General features: G+C 41.9%; 2 protein-coding genes across 6 annotated transcripts in view; one reads left to right on the plus strand and one right to left on the minus strand.

Annotated features, from left to right (window-relative positions):
- The window catches only part of APBA2 (amyloid beta precursor protein binding family A member 2), a 32,892-nt gene extending 19,044 nt beyond the window's left edge, over nucleotides 1-13,848 (plus strand). For 2 of the 3 annotated variants that reach the window (XM_027898354.1, XM_027898355.1), the window contains 6 exons: nucleotides 390-575; nucleotides 2,904-3,083; nucleotides 3,887-4,099; nucleotides 4,879-4,998; nucleotides 10,368-10,508; nucleotides 11,931-13,848. In XM_027898354.1, coding sequence (XP_027754155.1) covers nucleotides 390-575; nucleotides 2,904-3,083; nucleotides 3,887-4,099; nucleotides 4,879-4,998; nucleotides 10,368-10,508; nucleotides 11,931-12,002 — 912 coding nt within the window. In that variant the 3' untranslated portion in view covers nucleotides 12,003-13,848. The remainder of the gene's footprint in view (nucleotides 1-389; nucleotides 576-2,903; nucleotides 3,084-3,886; nucleotides 4,100-4,878; nucleotides 4,999-10,367; nucleotides 10,509-11,930) is intronic. The other variant, XR_003572832.1, reaches the window with a different exon arrangement.
- The window catches only part of FAM189A1 (family with sequence similarity 189 member A1), a 90,193-nt gene continuing 83,414 nt past the window's right edge, over nucleotides 12,637-19,415 (minus strand). For 2 of the 3 annotated variants that reach the window (XM_027898356.1, XM_027898358.1), the window contains 4 exons: nucleotides 17,781-17,855; nucleotides 16,766-17,094; nucleotides 14,711-14,907; nucleotides 12,637-14,669 (listed from right to left, as the gene is read on the minus strand). In XM_027898356.1, coding sequence (XP_027754157.1) covers nucleotides 14,722-14,907; nucleotides 16,766-17,094; nucleotides 17,781-17,855 — 590 coding nt within the window. In that variant the 3' untranslated portion in view covers nucleotides 12,637-14,669; nucleotides 14,711-14,721. Of the gene's footprint in view, nucleotides 14,670-14,694; nucleotides 14,908-16,765; nucleotides 17,095-17,780; nucleotides 17,856-19,415 lie in introns of all 3 variants that reach the window. The other variant, XM_027898357.1, reaches the window with a different exon arrangement.

Raw genomic sequence — 19,415 nt, forward strand, 5'->3', positions numbered from 1 at the left:
CCACATTCCATTTCCTGGGGCAACACTTCCACTGCAGCCATGAACAGCCACACACACACCTTCCATGGGAGCTCAGGGCAACACTTCCACTGCAGCCATGAACAGCCACACACCTTGCACAGGGAGCTCAGGGCAACACTTCCACTGCAGCCATGAACAGCCACACACACACCTTCCATGGGAGCTCAGGGCAACACTTCCACTGCAGCCATGAACAGCCACACACTGTCCATGGGAGCTCAGGCCCATCGGCTGCACAGGGCATATCAGCTCTGGGCCCACAGAAAGGGCTTCTGAAGCTTCTGTCGTTCTCAGGCAACAGGCCATAAGGGAGAGGGAAGGTGCAGTGTTTGCAGAGCAGCAGGAACCCACTCTGGTTGTCCCTGCAGGAGACGATGATGGACCACGCGCTGCGCACCATCTCATACATCGCCGACATCGGCAACATCGTGGTCCTCATGGCGCGGCGCCGCATGCCCAGGTCGGCTTCCCAGGACTGCATCGAGACCACACCTGGGGCCCAGGAAGGGAAGAAGCAGTACAAGATGATTTGCCACGTCTTTGAATCAGAGGATGTAAGTCAATGGAATTAAATTTATTTGAATGCCATATGTCATATAGAGAATCTCTGAAGTCAGAATTAATTTATGGGATGTCAGATTGTTCATTCATCCTGGATTAGGTGACCCTGCCCTTAGTCCAGCAGGTTGGCACATAAGGACCTGTGTATTTTCATTTGCATCAGAAATACTAAAAGGTAAAAGAACCTGGAGCCATTCTCAAAGCAGGATTGCAGATGTAGTGGTTGCAGTAGAGTTCTGTACATCTCTGCTGTTCCTCCTGTTTCACCGCTGGGAAAAAGCCCTGATGCACCATCCCAGTCCTCTTGTGGCAAAGGAAGGTGACCTTGCTTTACTGCTGTTATATATCCAGGTTTGCTTTTGTAGCAAAGTAGATACTTGTGTCTGAAGTGGGAGACCTGGGGACTTCAGCCTAAAACATTTTTGGAAAAATATACTAAGCTTAGTAAAACAAAGAGCAAAATTTGTTGTCTGTTTCTAACTTGACAGTAAGAGGCAGTACTAAACATTTCTCATCATTATTATATGGGAACAGATTTAAGTATCATTTCTGTCATACCATTTAAAAATAATTGAGTTCTGTGGTTCAGATAGCAACTCACAGGTTGCGTATTTTTGAGCTGAGCAATCATTTTCATTAAAGTAATTAAGCCTGTGAAGGAGAAATGGAATTGTATAAAGGTTAGAGTGCCAGACTGGGTTGTTCTGAGACCTCGTTATCTCAGCTCTGCCACTGCTCTGCTGGGGTGGCCTATTCAAGCAGCTAATTCCATTATCTCTAAGTTGTGCATGATGCTGAGGACTCTCCTAAGCAGTCACAAGCCCTTGGAGGTACAGATGAAATGAAGATGTGAGAACCAGCTGTTAGTAGCAGCAACAGAATAAAGTGTGACATGTGGAGATGCTGGTTGTGAGAATGTAGAATGGAGGCAGATGCAAAGGACCAAGTACAGAGAGAGCAGTGGCACTGGGGGTCAAAGAAGTCAATAAGGACTGTCGATAAACTTTAACAATGAAATGATATGAAAAAGTTCTGGATTATTCCTGTGCCACCATTACCACAAACCTCTTGCTATAGTGATAAGATTTGAAAACATGTTTTAAAAGATGAAAAAACAATTTGTGACTTGCTAAGCTATTTATGTCCTTGATTTCCTAAAATCATTTTCCAGTCAGATCTATTGGTGCTTTTGTGTACTGCAGCACAAATGAAATAAGAAGACCATCTTTTAGCATCAAAGAACATACCTGATCAGTAGATTGTAAGAAGATACCCATTTCTAATGCTGTCCAGAAAACCCTATGCATTTGTAATGCATTTGGCATGTACCTACTGTCTAAGAAGGTGTGTTGCATTGCCAGAATAAGGGTTTGATTAGTAATGTTTTCCTGGAGTTCCATTGTAAGATGCAATTAACTTCTCCTGTCACTAGGACTTACTCATATCCCTGGATGACAGAATTCAGTACCCAAACCCCACAAATATACAAAAGTCAGTGTGGCTGCAGTAAACTCAAATAGGGGAAAAAATAATTCAGGTGTGGAAAAACTGGAGTAGAGATTCCTTTTCCTGAGCTCTACTCTGTGGCTCTGTATTCTCTTGCCATCTAGTGGAATGTGCAGATAAGTGCTCCAAAATTTAAGAAAGATGGGGTATTTTGGGAAGGTGTTCTCAACAGTAGCAAGCACTAATCATGGCTCTGGCTGCACTCCTGAAATCATCCCTGACGTTGCCAGTGAGGTGTCAATGGAATGGCTGTTCTGGAGGTGCAGTGGGTAAGGAGGGGCAGAACTGCTTTGCTGGGAATAGGAGAGCAGAGGGTTCTGTTGGAGCAGCGTTTCCAGTCCTATAAAACCAAGGTGCAGAAACAGCAGGTGACACAGCAGCTAAAACCATCAGTGCACAAGGCTTGTGAAAGCAGAGCACCCCTTCTCTGCTCACTCCTGCACAGACTGTGCTCAGGAGCAGGCTTTGTGACAGTCCTGTCCATGAGCTCTGCTCCATATTGGCCCAAGGCCAGCACTCTGCAGTGTTGATTGGAAGGAGTACATGGACAGCATATGGCTGCTTGCTGCTGAAACACACTGATGGAGGAGATCAGCAGGCTTTGCAATGGAGTTTGCAATCTGATTTTGGATGTAATGGATTCTTTCCATACAACAGACCTTGAAGTGACTTTATATCCATGCTAATGCAGAAGCTTTGCAGAATCCTTTATTTTGAGTGTTTTCAATTGCAGTCCCTCCCCTGGTTTCTCGTGGTTTCTGTGGTAAACTGTTTCTCCACCCTTTGTCTGAGCTGTGCCTTGTTCTCCACTGCAGGCACAGCTGATTGCTCAGTCCATCGGTCAGGCTTTCAGTGTGGCTTACCAGGAGTTCCTAAGAGCCAATGGGATCAACCCAGAGGATCTCAGTCAGAAAGAATACAGTGACATCATCAATACCCAGGAGATGTACAATGATGATCTCATACACTTCTCCAACTCAGAAAACTGCAAAGAGGTAAACTGATTTTGGAATTTCATTTCAGATTGATCCATTTTTTTGTCATTCTTGGCATTATTAGGACAGTGTTAGAATTTTAAGATGTGTGGCTTCATCAGTACTATTGCTACAAGTCTCAGCTTTATAAGTTATTAGAATTTCGTGTTTTCATTTTCAGGGCCTTTCTCTTTCCATTGATCAGAAGGGTAATAAAGTATATTTACATGTGATGTAGATAAGCTCTGCTGTTCCCAGTACACAGTGCAAGGTGATTTTATGTTTTACCCAAGCATTGATATCCAGAGAGACGACAGAGCTGTGGGATGCTGGTTGGTTCAAAGCCTTAATCAGTAGTCTCAACAAAAGACAGCTGGCCATCATAATTCCTGTAAGTAGGGGTGTCCCTGTCCTTCCACATTTGAAAGAAAATAATTCCCAGTATTTTGTTAAAGAGTGTGTTCTCTAGGGAAACCCTTACTCCACTTCTGTAACTGCTGCAGACATTCCTCTGGCTGCAGGGTCCAGGGGCAGAAACTTCTGCAGCTTTTGTTCCCTTGCTATCCAGTTCCATCACTTCTAGAGAGTTAACCAATATGTGTTCTACTTATCATAAGGACCTATAGGACCTCCAACAAATTAGTATAACCCTGGAAAGAAATAGGTATTTATGTGCTGCACAGTTTTAACAATGTTTGTGAAGTCCTGCTACAGAGAATGGAGTCTGTTTTGTGATTTGCAGATGTTATTCAGGAACAGAGATAGTCATGCTCAAATTTAGACAAATCAAAGCAAAAAAATTTTTTTTTTCTTTTTAATTGCAGCTCCAGATAGAAAAACAGAAGGGAGAAATTCTTGGGGTAGTGATTGTGGAATCTGGATGGGGATCCATTCTGCCCACCGTTATCCTGGCTAACATGATGAATGGAGGCCCTGCTGCCCGCTCAGGAAAACTAAGCATTGGAGACCAAATTATGTCCATTAATGGTACCAGTTTAGTTGGCCTACCTCTTGCAACATGCCAAGGGATCATAAAGGTACCCCTGAATTCACAACTTTATCTGTAGATTGTAAGCCATTAGAAACAGAACCTTCTGACGAGATCCAGCAGGTGGTCTTTCATATCACTGCAAAAACCCCAGTAATCTGTAATTAAAAAACAACCAGAATTAAAAATGGAGATTCAGGAGTGATAATGTACAGAAATTTAGGGCTGGAGAGTACAACTGCAGCTTTCTTACTGGGCTATAAGAAAAAGGCCAGGTCTGCCTCAGTTAAGTTACTTGGCTGTGTTCAAAGCTTCAGGCTTCCCCACAGCCTCCAGAATAAAATCTGAGGGTTAAAATCTCCTCTGCTTTCTTGGGCTCCATGCAGATAAAGTGGATGGAGGCTGGTAAACTGCAGCACTGATCAAGTGAGTTTATGAAGATTGCCCAGACACAATGGAATCTCAGAATGCATTATCTTTAGTCATGGAGACTAAATCTGATGTCTGTGCATATTTACCAAGAGCAGCAGCAGGAGATTAATTAGCCAGGTGCCAGTGAAGGGGAAGCAGTAGTCAGTTTTAGTTTTTCTTGAAAACCTTCTTCAAATTTCTGTAGTAATTAAAGGCGAAATTTTGATTTTTTGGGAGGGCGAATATCTTGGGAAATAAATAAGAGAAATCTATCTCTTAAATTAACAACAAATTTCTACTAGCTCTAGCTGTTCTGCCTTTAAGATTAGCTGCTTTACATTCTTGCAATTAGGAAATCACAAATGAGAGCAAATTAAGATCCATTTCAGGAAGACTAACTTTTGGAATATGTCACAGGGGCTCAAGAATCAAACACAAGTCAAGCTGAACATTGTCAGCTGTCCTCCTGTTACAACTGTCCTCATAAAACGGCCAGACTTAAAATACCAGCTGGGCTTCAGCGTACAGAATGGAATTGTAAGTTTCTCTGTTCAGTCACTGCTTTGGTTTTTTCCCCTTTCCTTTGTTTTTCCCTTTCAAGAAGCACACTGAAGTACTGAAAAAAATTGTGCACAATCTCCCCTCTTATGTTGTGATCCCTTTATTTATATAGATATCTTATAATCACATCTCTGAGTAATAGAACCCAAATGGACAACACAGGAAGAACATTCTTGAGGGATTTTCCTGTATAACAGAGCCACAAGATTTATAGTCCAGATTGTTTGGTGCAACATGTGGATCAGCTAATTCATGTGTAACTGTTATTAGTGTGCCAGAGTTGCAAGGAAAAGTTAGGCTGGAGCATGTTTTTACAATTGAGACATTCTAATCTTAGCTCTGATCCTGTTTCTTTTTTTTTTTAAATTTCAGCACACACTCACTAAGACTTTTAATTTTTCTTCTGCTGTACATAATTTATTTGGAGCACAAGGTAGTAGGCAAGGGAATGTAATTGTGACCTTCTCTTGTTAAAACTAACCACCTCTCACTACGAGTAATTGCATAGGTTGTGGCCCAGGTACCCCTTCTGTGCATGCTGCAGCTTCCCTGTAATGACAGCAGAAAACAGGAGAACAAATGTGGCAGGTAAGACTTACCCTGTGCAGCTCAGGACCCTCCTCTTGCAGCTCTTCCTTCCCAAGCCCTTCTCCAATCTCTTTCCAAAGCAAACTCCCCACTCAGCAGGCTCAGGCAGTCACTGGCCTTTCTGGGGGCTGAGATGAGCATTAGAGATTGTCTGGAGTGCAGGACCATCACCAGCTCATCTTCCTCCAGTCTAGAAAAAAAAAATAGTGCAGCTGCTCCCACAGAAAACCACCTCCCAAAGCACTGTGGGCTCTGCTCCCCTGTCCGTGAAACTCATCAGTTGGAGTTGCCAGATTTCTGTTTGCCACTCTTGGAAGAGCAGCAGGTAACTGTACAGGATGTGGTTTGTGGGTCTTACTGCACCTGAGCAAACAGATGGCTCAGGAGGGGGTTTCAGCTCTGGCCATCTCTAAGTTATTACTGTACCTTAGTGTGCTGACCTGAGATCCCATCTCACCTTGTGGTCAGCAGAGATTGGTGTAAAGAACAGCATTACAGGTCTTGGTGCAGCTGGGAGCACTCCAGAGTGACACCTACCCCAGGTTAACACCCTTTAGAAATGGAGGTTTAGAGTAGTGTCATGTGTGGGAGTGGAGAAAAATCAGGTGTGTGGTGTATTTTTGTCCCCTCTGCCTGTGCATAATCATGTGTATATGAAGTGGGTGTGGTTATTGCTGGTAGTTCACTCTGTGTTAGCAAATCCCAAGTCTTGGTGTAAGAAGGATGAAAGGAGTCTGTGACACAGTCTATTCATCTTGTCCCAGCTAATCAGCTCCTACCTAACTGGAGTCTCAGTTCAGTAAATTCTGCAGACTCTGGTTGTTTTCTGTCCTAGTGTGCTCCATCTACTGGCTTTGTCTTAGTCACCACACTGGAGGACCATCATTAATTCCAGGTAAATGAGTGACATTTAGATGACACCCAATATAAAGTTCACTAAATTCTGCATAAAAATAATTTTCAGCTGGAAGAGAAAAAACCCTTGTAATGCATTCCCTTTATGAAAAGTCTGTGTTTGAATATAAAAATCAGTGAACCACAAGTGGAGATTAACATCTTTTATTAGGCTGCTATATAGACAAGCATCTGAGCCTGTAAAATCCTTCCTCTTACTTAACGTGTGAAAATATGGCTCTGCAAAGCCACTCTCTTGCAGTTGGGCACTGAACTTCTTAAAAGCAGTTTTGTAATTGCCAGCAATTGTTACAAATTGGGATAGGATTCAGAAATGATAATATCGTTATTTTTCATTGGCTCAGCATTAGCACAGCAAAGAAATAAATGGCTTGCCAGCGTGGATATGATTAAATGTCTCTCACTGGTATGCCATTAGCTCATTATCCATGCAGCTGTGCATCCTGAGAGCAGCTTGTTCACCCTGCCTGTCTCATCTGCACAGGGGGTACAGCTGTGGTGTCAGGGAGGGGCCGTAAATGACCTGCACACGCAGCAGCACTGCCTGCGCTGGCTCTGCCTGCACAGGATGTCAGGCAGCTGCAGACACTAGGCTGCTGCAGGTGACTGGTTTTTCTGTGTTGGGTACAGTTTAATCAATGCAAAGCCTGAAGTTGTGCTCCATGGAGCACTGGCAGTGCCAGCTTTTGGAAGTTCTAGTTAGGGAATAGCACAAAGCATAAACCAGAATGGTAATTTTGCAAAATTCCTCTTGTACTAGTGATGCAAATTCTCTTACTGGTTCTTGAAAGTTACTGATGTAATTTTGTTGCATAGTTATAAAAAAGACTCTAGAATTTGAACAGTAAAATATTAAGGAAAAGAAACATAGTGCATACATATGAAACAAGTATGACTGTTGTGGATGGGGAGGTGAACATAAGATGACCTATCAGCCACCTTCTGAAAATCATTATGCTACACTTCTTTTAAAATGATGTTGCTTAAATACAAGTGGTCATCTTGTATCACATTCCCTAGGCTGTGAAAAATCTGTGTACTGCTGGTTATATTTGTAATGCTGATAAAGTACCAGTTCTCAGTCCAGCTCTCAGACTGAGATCTTCTTTCTCTAAGAAGCACATCTTCCCTGTCCCTGGCCTAGCACAATTCTATCTAAAATACAGTAAAACTAGATAAAACTTGACACAACAGTTTGTTCCTTCTTCCCTGCCTTTGTTTATTATAATTTAAACTGTGGAAAAATGTACAGGGGTTAAATAGCATGATATAGGAGGGAGATGAGGAGAAACCTGGTTTAATAGATTATGGTAAAGGCATTTACAGAGGATAAACAGTTTGCCCAGCACTACTTGATGCTTTGCTACACGATGGACAGTTGCAACAAAACTGTGAAGCTACTGAATTTTCCATCTGATGTTTTGCAGCTTGTCTAAGACACTGCAAATCTGTAATAGTGGAACAGATTGAACCAGTGTGGTTTAAACATTTTTTTTTTTTTAATTTTTATTTTTATTTTTATTTCCTTCAGTTTACACAGTCAGTAGAGGGTAGACTCTTGCTTACAAGAAGATCCAGATCTGTCTTGCTTTATCTAATAATATTACAGCTGTTGCCATGTTCAACAAACAGAGCACGTTAAAGAGTCCTGGCTGATTAAAATCATATTTACTTAGTGGTACTGCCCAGTTTAAACTTGTCAGCCTGATGTGCCATGAGCTCCACTGGCTGGAGACAAAACATTTAAGGTTGCTCTGAGTTGGCTCCTTGCAAATGTATTTACAGTGTTTCTTTTGGTACATGCTGCTTTTGTCCTTCCTGATTACTGCACACAATCCCCACAGCAAGGAGCAAACTGCTGTTCCAGGGAGCTGAACTGAGCTTGCTGTGGAAGAGAAGATCTCTGTAGTACCATGTGTCTCGTCAGGTGTACGATTAGCAGGTAGACTACCTGCAAAACATGTTGTATGTGAGTGAAACTCCAGACACAGTTCTGTGAAGGGTCTGATGGTGCCTCTATCCATGGGAGCCCATCAGAAACACTTGAAGAACCAAAGCAGGTAACACTCAGCCACTGGAGATTGCACAGTGCAGATAAATCTCACTGCAGGAGGAATGTTTTTTTCCTGAACGCTGAGAAAGGCTTTTTATAAATGAAGAATAACTATATATTTTCACTCCCCATATCAGTCTGAACTTGGAGTAAAGAGGGATTTCATTTTTTATAGCATTGTTATTTGTGAAGAGGAATTTCAAGAAAACTAGTGACGTACAGAAAAGGATTCCAGTCAACTGTAGAAAATGCTTCACCTTCAGTACATCCCAGATTGGCCATCTCCCCACATCCCGTGCTTCTGAATTAGATTCCCAGCTCACTGGGACACAAGCCACATCTTACCATGCTTGTATTTAGCTCTGAGCAAATGACCAGATCACAAATCAGAATTCTTGGCATATAATTCTAACCATTGACAGTAACTGCAGGAACAGCCATTATTGGGTGCTCCAGCACTCATTTCTTGCCCTCCAAGAATAGTTTTTTCTCGGTAAACAAAAGGTAAATCTCAGCACTGCTAAACTCTGCTTGGTTCCAGAGATTGTATGCCTTATGTGATGCATGAGCTTTAGTCATCTCAAGTGACTGAGCAGCCCTTTCTGTGAATTCACAGCTGTCCAGTGTCCCACACACAGTGCCAGGGAGGATCCTGCTGCTGAGGAGGGAACAGTCTGGTAAATTCCCTGGACTGGAATGAGATTTTTCTTTCTGCCTGCACCTTACACACATTGCAACCCCAGAGTGATTTAAGTAGCAGTGTCTGCTGGGACTTTTGTGTGGTGAATGTAACTCTCCTTGTAGAATTATTCCCCTGTTGTGCAGGGCATGAAATTCAACACTTGTGTGCAGTTCTTTCCTGGCCCCTCAGCTGGCAGAGCTCCTGTGGCTGCAGCACTGCGTGCTGGGGAGCAAAGCGTGACCCTGGGGGGCAGAGCCCCTTCCATTCTGCAGAGGCGCAGAAACAGGAGGGCATAATTGTCTATTGAGGACAGCCTGTACAAACAAACACAATCTGCACATTGCAGAGACTCACAGAAAGGTTTGGGTTGAAAGGGACTGTGAAGATGAGCTTGTTCCACCCCCTGCCCTGGGCAAGGACACCTTCCATCAGCCCCGTCCAACCTGGCCTTGGACACTCCCAGGGATCCAGGGGCAGCCACAGTTTCCCTGGGCACCCTGTGCCAGGGCCTGCCCACCCTCATCATAAGGAATTTCTTCTTTAGATCTTTGAAATAGATCTTTCCTTGTACCTTCCTAATATCTTTGTGACCCCTGTGACAGATGCCAGCTTTCAGGACAGAGTGTCTGTATGCCAGCTTCCTTCAGCCTAAACTAGCATTTGTGCAGGGTTAAGGATTAAACTTTATGTCAGAGGTTTTTTTCCATGTGAAAAAAACTGCTGTTGTAGATTAGATTTTACTTTATCACTTTTTATATTTTCCAGTATACAGTCAGAAATATTTTTAAATCACTTTCTTCTCCTGGTCTGGCAGTGGATAAAACTTTTCCCCACTATTGCGTGGCTGCCACCTGTGTCACTGTGATACTTTTATGTTCTCAGCCCAAGAGAATGAAAATGGAAACTGTAATTAGCAGAAATCCTGAAAATAACCCAAACCTTGACAAACCATCAGCCCAGCATTTAAAGACTCACAGTATTGATGAATACTTTCCACAAGCATCTTTTGGAATCCTTATGGTGTCCCCACTCCTAAGGGATTAATTCCCAGTAACTGTTCCATTACGCTATCTCTGAGGTTCAGTAAACTTTGCTTTCTCTTGGCAGATCAGCAGCTTGATGCGAGGTGGGATAGCAGAGAGGGGAGGGGTCAGGGTGGGCCATCGCATCATCGAGATCAACGGCCAAAGCGTCGTTGCTACGGCTCACGAGAAGATCGTGCAAGCACTGTCCAATTCAGTAGGAGAGGTAAGGAGGCAAATATTTCATCAAGGAATTAAAATAGGTGGGAAAATGTATATTTCAGTTGAAAAGAGTGTCTTAACATAGCCTTAAAACTAGCCCCTCAGTTAGGCCCTAAGGAGGAACAACAAACCAAACATTTTATTTAACAATTAGATGCACATTCACTGCACTTTTTTCCATTCATTTTCAAAAGCTCCTGGCATGATTCTGTGCCTTCAACCTACTGTTTGAATTAAACCAGTTGATTAAAAGAATAAATCACTCAAGCATGTTGGCTATGAAATGTCTCTTGGTTTATCCCTACAGTATCTGCCATAAAAATAAATTGAAATTCAAAGGGCTGAGAGATATAAATTGATAATACATTTTAATTATTTAATGTCCAGACTTACTGTGGGAATAAGCCAAGACACCTCTTTCCAGAGAAAGATTTCTCTTTTTCTAGAGAAATCAGCAACAAATGAGCAAGATCCCCCAGGTTATGAAAATCCCTTCTGAGTGTAGTGGTAGTCTCATACACAGCCCTGGCCAGATCTCCCACGAGTTCCTCTGCCAAAAATTAAAGCAAGGTGGTTTCCTTGTGGAAAGTGATAGTGGAAAAATAATACCAGGCATGTGCAGGTTGCCAGGAGCAAAAGTGCCCCTCTCACCACTCACCTTTCTGTCCTCTCTGCTGTGTGATCTCCACCAAACAGAAGAGGACAGCATGGCACTGTTTTACAGCATGAAGAGAAGATGATGTCAGGGCAGCACATGGCTGGTGAGGGTCCACATTATCAGTCAGTCGTGTCCTTTCCTTCCTCTTGTCTGGTGGGTACTCACAGCCTTAGTACAGTCCTGACAGAACCCCGATTAACTGAGCCTAAACCCCTTCATCTGTAAAATCCCAGCACTCCTGGCAGAAGGAACTGAAGTACAGGAGCCCCAAGAGAACCAGTTCCACCAAACCTTTGGTTGGCATTTAAACATCAGGTGGTAAAGTCCATGTTTTGTGTTCAGAGGATCATATTCCAGTCAGGAGAAAATCCTTCTGAAATGACATTCCCACAGGGAAGGAGGGTAGAATAAAAACCTAAGTTCAGTTAATATCAGAACAACAGAATGAGTTTTCAGAGAGGTTTGTGCTGCTGCTTCCTTAAGGGTTGTTATTGGAGTAGGGTGTAACAATAGAAAGTGTTTATGTGTCACAGAGCGTTGCATCCTGTCACTGTCATCAATAAATAATAAAAATACCCCCACAAAAAAGCAAAGACAGTGAACTAACACCTTGAAATCAGAGAACTTTGAACTAGAAACTCTGGTAACACTCACATCTGTAGAAACCAGGACAAAAAAAGCACTTAGAGCACAAGGAGAGAAATGGGGCCTCATGGATGATGTTAAACGAGTAACAACGGTGTTAATTTGTGTGTAATCAATTGACAGATACACATGAAGACTATGCCAGCAGCCATGTTCAGGCTTCTAACCGGGCAGGAGACCCCACTGTACATTTAGCATTTTCCATCCAAGCTGAAGCTGTCACAGCTGAAGAGAATTTTGTATTTTGTATGAATGAAAGGCTGGAAGCTGACCTGAGGACTCCAGAACAAGGAACACACAGGTGGCTTTGCTTCTCTCCTTTCTATTTCTATGACAAAAAGTGTTGAGAAGGATGGTCCAGGACAATAATCACTGACAAAAATCTTTGTAAACACTGAAGTATTTTGCAACATCTTCTAAATCCTTTTCTCATGGAAGTTAGAACATATTTATTTGTAACCTTTACGTGGAGTGATGTATGTCTGTCTTGTTTGATAACACAGTGAATGTGAATATTTGATGAATGAGACTGCAGGAAATGGCAAAGAGAAGCAATTAGAGAAAGTTCTGGCTGCCTCAAGTTAAAAAAAAATCCCAGTCCCATAAAGTGGTCCAATACTGATGACTTTGCATAATTTTAAAACTGGTGCTGAATAGGTGGTATTTCAGTGGAAGGGAATGCGTGCAGTTCAACCTTTTAGATTCTCATGTAAAGAAAACCACTGTAGTACTTGGTATTGTTATGACAAGTGTAACCTGTTTGGCAAGGTGTGAACATAAACATGTAACAAGTGTTTCATATGCTAAATAAAGAATAATTGCCACAAGATTAAAATCAAAATATTTATTTAGATACATATTTATTTTTAATGCTTGTGATTTTATGATTTAACAGAGTTATTTCATGGATAACTTATTGCACAGGTTGTGTACTGTATGTGTTGGGCTGGGGTTTTTTTTCCTTTAATTTTTGCATATTACTTTTTTGTTCATAGTAGCTCAAATGGGAAAGCCATGCTTACCTGTTTCTGTCTTTTATAAAGCATTCTAATTCCTAAGGCAATGTGTTCTGAATGTAAATTGTTTTGACAAATAACCTAGCACCATCAGCAGTATTAGAATGTGTGTAGATAACAAACCTAGTAGTAAAGTTGTATTCCTTCTGAGATAAATGTTCATTGGTGTAACTTTGTCGAATTTTTTTCCTTTCGGCCAAGGCCTTGAAGAAAATACACTGTGACTTAAGAAGCCTTACCATGCAGTAACTAAAGAGCTTTAGATGACTGTACTTTGAGGAGTAGTGTGTTGCATGCAACTGACCTTAGGAAAGAATTAACCTATCATTAATAAATCTGAAATAAGAAAGGAAGCTTGCTTATTCTGTTTGTTGTGTAAGTTTACGTAGTAAAAAAATCCAAGTAGAAGATTCATTTAATTCTTTAATCTAAGTGCAGTTGCAAAGGTCACAGGTTAATTTTTAAAAGGGAATTCATCTCTTGAATTAGGAATTTGGATATCATTATTATCTTGAGAGTAGATGCTTTCAATCAGCAAACCTTGTTGCCACTGGATGTCACTGTAACTTCACATCAATGCAGGAGCGTGCTCTAATTAAAATACATTAAAATGGATGATTCTATAAAACTTAAAACTACCCATCTTCAGCTACATTCCTTTGTGACCTTTTCACAGGATGTCTGCCCAGCTCAGAGTGACACAAATGAGACCAGTATAAGATTAAAGCTCAGATGGAAGGTAACGCTGCTGACAAGCACTGCTGCAAAACAATTAACCCCCTGAAACACCAACCTGGGGTAGGTTCTTTATGAGAACCTTTGGTTTAAGGCCTTTCCAGTTTCCTCTGAGAGAGCCAGGATGAAGCTTGCACTGGAAGACGTTGCTGGCAGACCTGTGTTTATGCTGGTAATCAAATTAGTGTTGATGACATTTACTTTTTGATATTTTTTTTAAGATCAGTGTTAAATGAATCATAAACACAGCAAAACCACAAGGACATGTTTTAGCAGTAAAATTGTCAAAAACTACTAACTGGAGTAAAAATTTTTTTGAAAAAACATTCAAGGCTCTGCTAGATAAAAAATCATCTAAATTGCTGTCCCTTGGTGTTGGCAAAAAGTTTGTGAAAGGCGCTTTTTGGAAATGCAGAATTTCAAAGTCTCCTTCCCTAATGCATCTTTTGGCCACACAGCAGAGTAATGAAACAGCAGTTCCCAGTCCCAGGGACTGCTGCAGGAATGAACTCACCAGCATTCGGAACAACGCAAAAATAAACGGCAGCCATTCCTGGGGGTTAAAAGGGCAACACTGGGGGGTGGGGAGAGGAGTTTTAATCAGACAGATCAGTTAGTCTGAAATGAAGGACGGTGGGAAAATGGCTTAGAAGCAGCACTGTTATGTGTGTGTGGATCCCCTTTACATTCCTATCCAAATCAGCTGTTGAAAAAGCAAAGTCCAGAAATACTTTTTATTGAAACACTGACAAGAGTTAAAACACTTTGAGGTACATGAAGTAAATACAACTTTTAAGTTGTACGGCCAGTCTCTGGTGGGTTTGCAGTGGTGTTCCAGAAATGCTGGGCAGCATCAGCAGCATTTCCCTAAGTACAGTGACAAACGCATTTCTGGTTGGGAAAACACTTGTTATGACTTAACTAATAAATCAATTAAAATTTTGCAAAAATCAAGGCTGAAATTTACATTCAGAAAAACAGCTGTTCTCATCCTGCTGTTGGAAAGAAGTGGTATTCCAAGGGAAGACACTTTTTTCCTTTTTAAGTCCTCCACTACTTGTATTTGTCCCAGTTGTGGTTTCTTCCACACTCCTCTGCTGGAGCCACGTACCTGGGAAGTTATCAAAGGATGGTCTCCCTGGAGCCACGTACCTGGGAAGTTATCAAAGGATGGTCTCCCTGCAGACTCCAATCAAACTGTGGGGCCGGTCCCGCTGGGAACTCCGGGACAGGCGGGCCCTGCGTGGGAAGGCACCAGGCGAGCTCAGAGCACCACAGCTCTGCAGGTGAAGGTCCTCCCAGAGCCGCTTCCTGGAGGGATTCACGTTCTGCTGGGAGCTCCTGATTACCTGTTTGAAAGGGCAGCAGTGGAGAAGGAAAAGATGGGGAGAACAGGGTAAGAAAGGTTCTCATTTAAAAAGCTCAGTCTCTGAATAATATTTCATTTAAGCTGTCCAGTGAGGGAGGTCTTCCAGAGGAGATGGGGCTCTGTGCAGCCCTCCAGAGCCCTTCCACTTCTGCCCTTCCACCTGCCCAGGGCCCGGGGCTGGAAGGCACAGCCAGGCTTCTGTCTGCACTGCACGGTGCTGTCCACACAGGGCAAACAAGTATCTGCAAGGAAATCTGCAGAAAAGGTAGCAGCTCTGTCTTATAACGGGAAAATAGGAGTTTGGAGCAAATTATTCTGTTTCTTTTAGGAGAGAGATACTTCACTAGCTTTGTGAGGGTGGGAGACAACTAAAGCCTTGCAAGCCTGGTAGACAATTTTAGTTTTAATAGAACTGTTAAGCCACTTCTCAATTCTGAATTACACAACTATTTTACTTCAAATTTTGTGACTTCTTAAGTAGCCCAGGGATGCCCTGGGCTTTCATGAATAAATAATGGTTTTTGTCTGAAAAATATAACCACTAAATTGATTTCTTTAATGGGAAAAAAGGTATGTCTCCCTGGATCTAAGAAATCCACACAGGATAAAAATTGGGCTATTGATTTCTGGTTCTGGCTCTATGATCTACATAAGCACTCAAAGTGTGAGCAACTGTGGGTTTTTTCACATAAAGAAATTTGTTTTCAGCTTTCTATCCTTGGGGATTTAATGGGCTCTACATTTTGTAAAGCAATAAAGTGATTACAATGTCACGCTGCCAGTACTAAGCACACCCTGACAGGACAGCAGTTGTGTCTGTGTGGCCACAAAGTGCTGCTTCTGTCTTCTCCTTCCCAGGCAGCAAAGCAGTCTCGCAGCAAGCTTTATGAAGGGCTGCATGGTTCCTGCTGCACATCAAACCTCCTCATGTGCTTCTCAAGTGTTACCACATCCTATTTTAACACTGAGACAATTTGCCTCATTTAGGGATCAGAGTAATATCCTAGAAATGGCAGTGCCTCAGAACGGAGAGGAACAGCCCCCTGGGGTATCCTCAGTCATCTGTCCAGCTCTGTGGAAAGCCTACAGGCATCCTGAATGTGCTTACTCAGTGCTAAAAGAATTCTGCTTTTCCAACTGGACAAGGTAACAATTCCATTTCTGTCTCTGTCGTTCTGGTAACAATACTCACAAGAGGTGATTCACCACCTTTCTTCCTGCAGAAAAGGATGTATTATTAAACATGCACGAGGTGCTTCCAGTCCTAATTCCCTTGTTTTACAGGATTCCTCCCACACCTTATGTCTGTTTTGTTGTCACTCAGCATTATTCTTTCATTTGGAAAAGCACAATTTCTCGATTCTTAAAACCAGCAAGGGCCATTATAATTCTTCTGGCCTGCACTGTTTGTTCAGGTGGATGTGGCCCTGCTTGGATATCGACTCATTCTTTTCAGCCAGTAGCTTATGCTGCACAAAACCAACAGACCCAAGTCAGTTCTGTATCTCTCCATATATACACATTCCAAACTGATGTATGGAACAGTCACAGGTCCAGAAAGATGTTAGAGATAGGAGAGGATGATTATCAATGTGTAAATCAGTTCCCTGCAGATTTCCTGGGTTCTTACCGGACCAAGCTGAGTGATTTGAAATGCATTTTTAATGCTTCACTGTAAAATGCACTGCTGCCCAGCAAATAGAAACTATTCCTTACTATGAAAATATACCATCTTACTAGAAAAGAACTTCTGTAGCAATTGTCTGAAGTGGTTAAAACAGCAGAAACATTTAAATAAGGCTTGTCTATCAAAGCTGAACACATCATAGGTGGCCTACCTGGTCTATAACATTGGCACTGAAGATGGCTTCTTCCATGTGTCTCTCATCAGATTTAATTACTGAGCGGATGCTGTTCACTACGTGACGTACTTCTGGAGGGAGATTACAGTTTGAATGTTCCAAAAATTTTGCTACTAAAATTTTTGTGTCCTTATAGGCCTTTAGGTCCACTAAGGAGCGTGGCCGCTCTTTTGTGACCGAGTGAAAAGCCCTTGGCTTTAGGTGCAGGTCAGTTTTCCGGGTGTCCCTCTGTTTTCCAGTTGGTAGGAAACTGCTCAAAGAATGCTGACAAGCAGAGGCAGCCACATGAGAACCAGAAACAGCAACTAAAAAAGGGGGGGAAGAATATCTTTAAAGTAATAGTTTAAAAAAAGAAAAAGAAAAAAAAAGAAAAGAAAAAAGGCAAAACAAATATTGTCACAAAGCTTTTATTTTGTCATAAAATGTCCATTTGTTTGAAAAGAAGCAAAAACATGCAATCAAGGAAACACTGCAAAATGGGCAATTTTAACCAGGAGTCAAGAGTAAGACTTTCCTGTGACCAAGGAGGACTGCCTTGAGAATGAGCTGGTGGGTGGTTAAAGGGCTTCATAAATCACAGACGTTTTTGTTCCCTCTACCTTCAGAGGCTAGAGTGGATATTAATAAGGATAAACATGACCTACTCTGTATCACATATGTAACTTGGAAAGTTTTAGGCCTAGCTCCCCCTTTCCCCAAACTTAAGTCTAAAGTTCTGCTTGTTTCTAGGCCTCGAAAATTAGATGCAGTGAATAATAGAAGAGACATCAGCAAAAAACCCAGGGAAAGCAAAAATGCTCATCTAAAGCAGAGCAGCATTTATTTTCATTCAAGGCTGGTTCCATCAGCACTGTACACCACATGGGTATGCTGTTAGCTAAGGGGCCTTTCTGCCACATTTTCTAAAGCTCATTTCTCTATCACAAGCTTTCAATTATTTTTAAAAGAAAAGAAGGAAAGCCATATCCTGCTTTAGAAAACTGATCCTCACCTGTTTCTACTGTAGCTGGAGATAATCCTGTATCTTGGCACTGGCTGCATACAGGAGTCCAGGCACAAGTATCACCTTTACCAAAGAGAGAGACAGAAAAAGCAAAGTCAACCCAGGCTGTCTTCTGCCCAAAACAAGTTAAAATACACTGGAAGCTTTTACTATCTCCTTTACAGAATGAAACTACTCAGAAGAAATGCTGTTTTCAATATTTCCATTCATAAAGAGAAGCTACTACGCCCAGAAATGTCCTATGAGCTGTTAAACAGATGCAAATAGGAAGATAAAGCTCCTGCTTGATGGCTTCCTCTGTATTCCGAAATATTTCAGGCCTAAGCACTGAAGCTCTGGAAGGTTCCCTACTAGGGGCAATCCTCAGACTTCTCTATACTTCCTTGGCAGACAGAGTTTATACTGGAAAATGGGAAAAACAAGAAAGATGGATCCCTATTATTTCTACAAACCCAGCCTTTTATTCAGTGTTCTACCTCCTTTTCCATATTCTCATTCTTGGCACCCCTGAATAAATGAATGGGCAGTGACCACTGTGTGGTATCTGATGAGCTGGTCAATCCCAAGGGGTTCTGGAGCATCTACAAACAGTTCTGGACACAACCTCCAACCACAGTCTCTGGGATGCCAGTGCAAGGATCAGCAACTCTGAGATCACACTGTACAGAACTATCACTGCAGTTCTTTTCCTTTCTGACAGTCAAGATGGAATAAGTTCTCACTTTTATGCTGTGGCTCTTAACATCTGCTTCCAAGACTGAAAACTACGGAACTTCTAGGGGGATCAGAAGAGGTTTCCTTCCATATCTCCAGGGACAGTTTATAATGAAAAGCTGTATAATCCTCTCTGGTAGAGTGAATAATTAAATGAAGGAAACAGATGTTAAGATGCTGCAAACATAGAAAATCTGTAAGAAATGAAGAGAGACAGCTTCTATTCTGTCTTAATTTGCTCTATTATGCTGAAGTACTGCAGCACATGAATCATGGCATGCTTATTAAGAGAGACACTTCAGAGGTTCTGCCTTCCCATCCATTACTGTACTGCTTAATGTCCTTGCAGGAGTCCAAACTACACCACTAGACATGACCCTGAATTCCCTGGCACACAAACACTACAATAATCACTGAGGCACTCAACTGATGCAGCCACACAGTCTGTCACAGCTGATTCTAAATTACGTATTATTGTAACAAGCAGCTGTGCTAGAGGTTGATTTTTGTCCTGCTTTGCTATGATAAACTTTACAGGGAAAGGACAGAAAAAAATGTGCAAACGATTAACTTTTAAATAATTTTTTTAAGAGGGAACTATGTCTGACAGAGATTGTATGTGAACCCACCATACTTGCATTGTCCAGGGATTATACAGGGACTATAAAGGCACCTCTTAAATTAAACTTTCATTTATAATTTCTCCACTAGAAGTGACATGTATTTTAAAAAATAATCAAGCTCACATTAAAGTATTAATGGGAGAATTACTTGACTATACATACCACAAAGACCCCATCCCATCAAGATGTGCTCAAAGCACATGAATTATGTTTTACTGTCCTAAAAGCTCAGAGTTTTATGCCAGCTCTACAATTTCCAGATAATTTATTTCTTAGATCTCACTGC

Source organism: Empidonax traillii, unplaced genomic scaffold (genome assembly GCF_003031625.1).
Source record: "Empidonax traillii isolate 1590-97213 ecotype Southwest subspecies unplaced genomic scaffold, ASM303162v1 scaffold593:size397357, whole genome shotgun sequence".
Taxonomy (NCBI): Eukaryota; Metazoa; Chordata; class Aves; order Passeriformes; family Tyrannidae; genus Empidonax; species Empidonax traillii.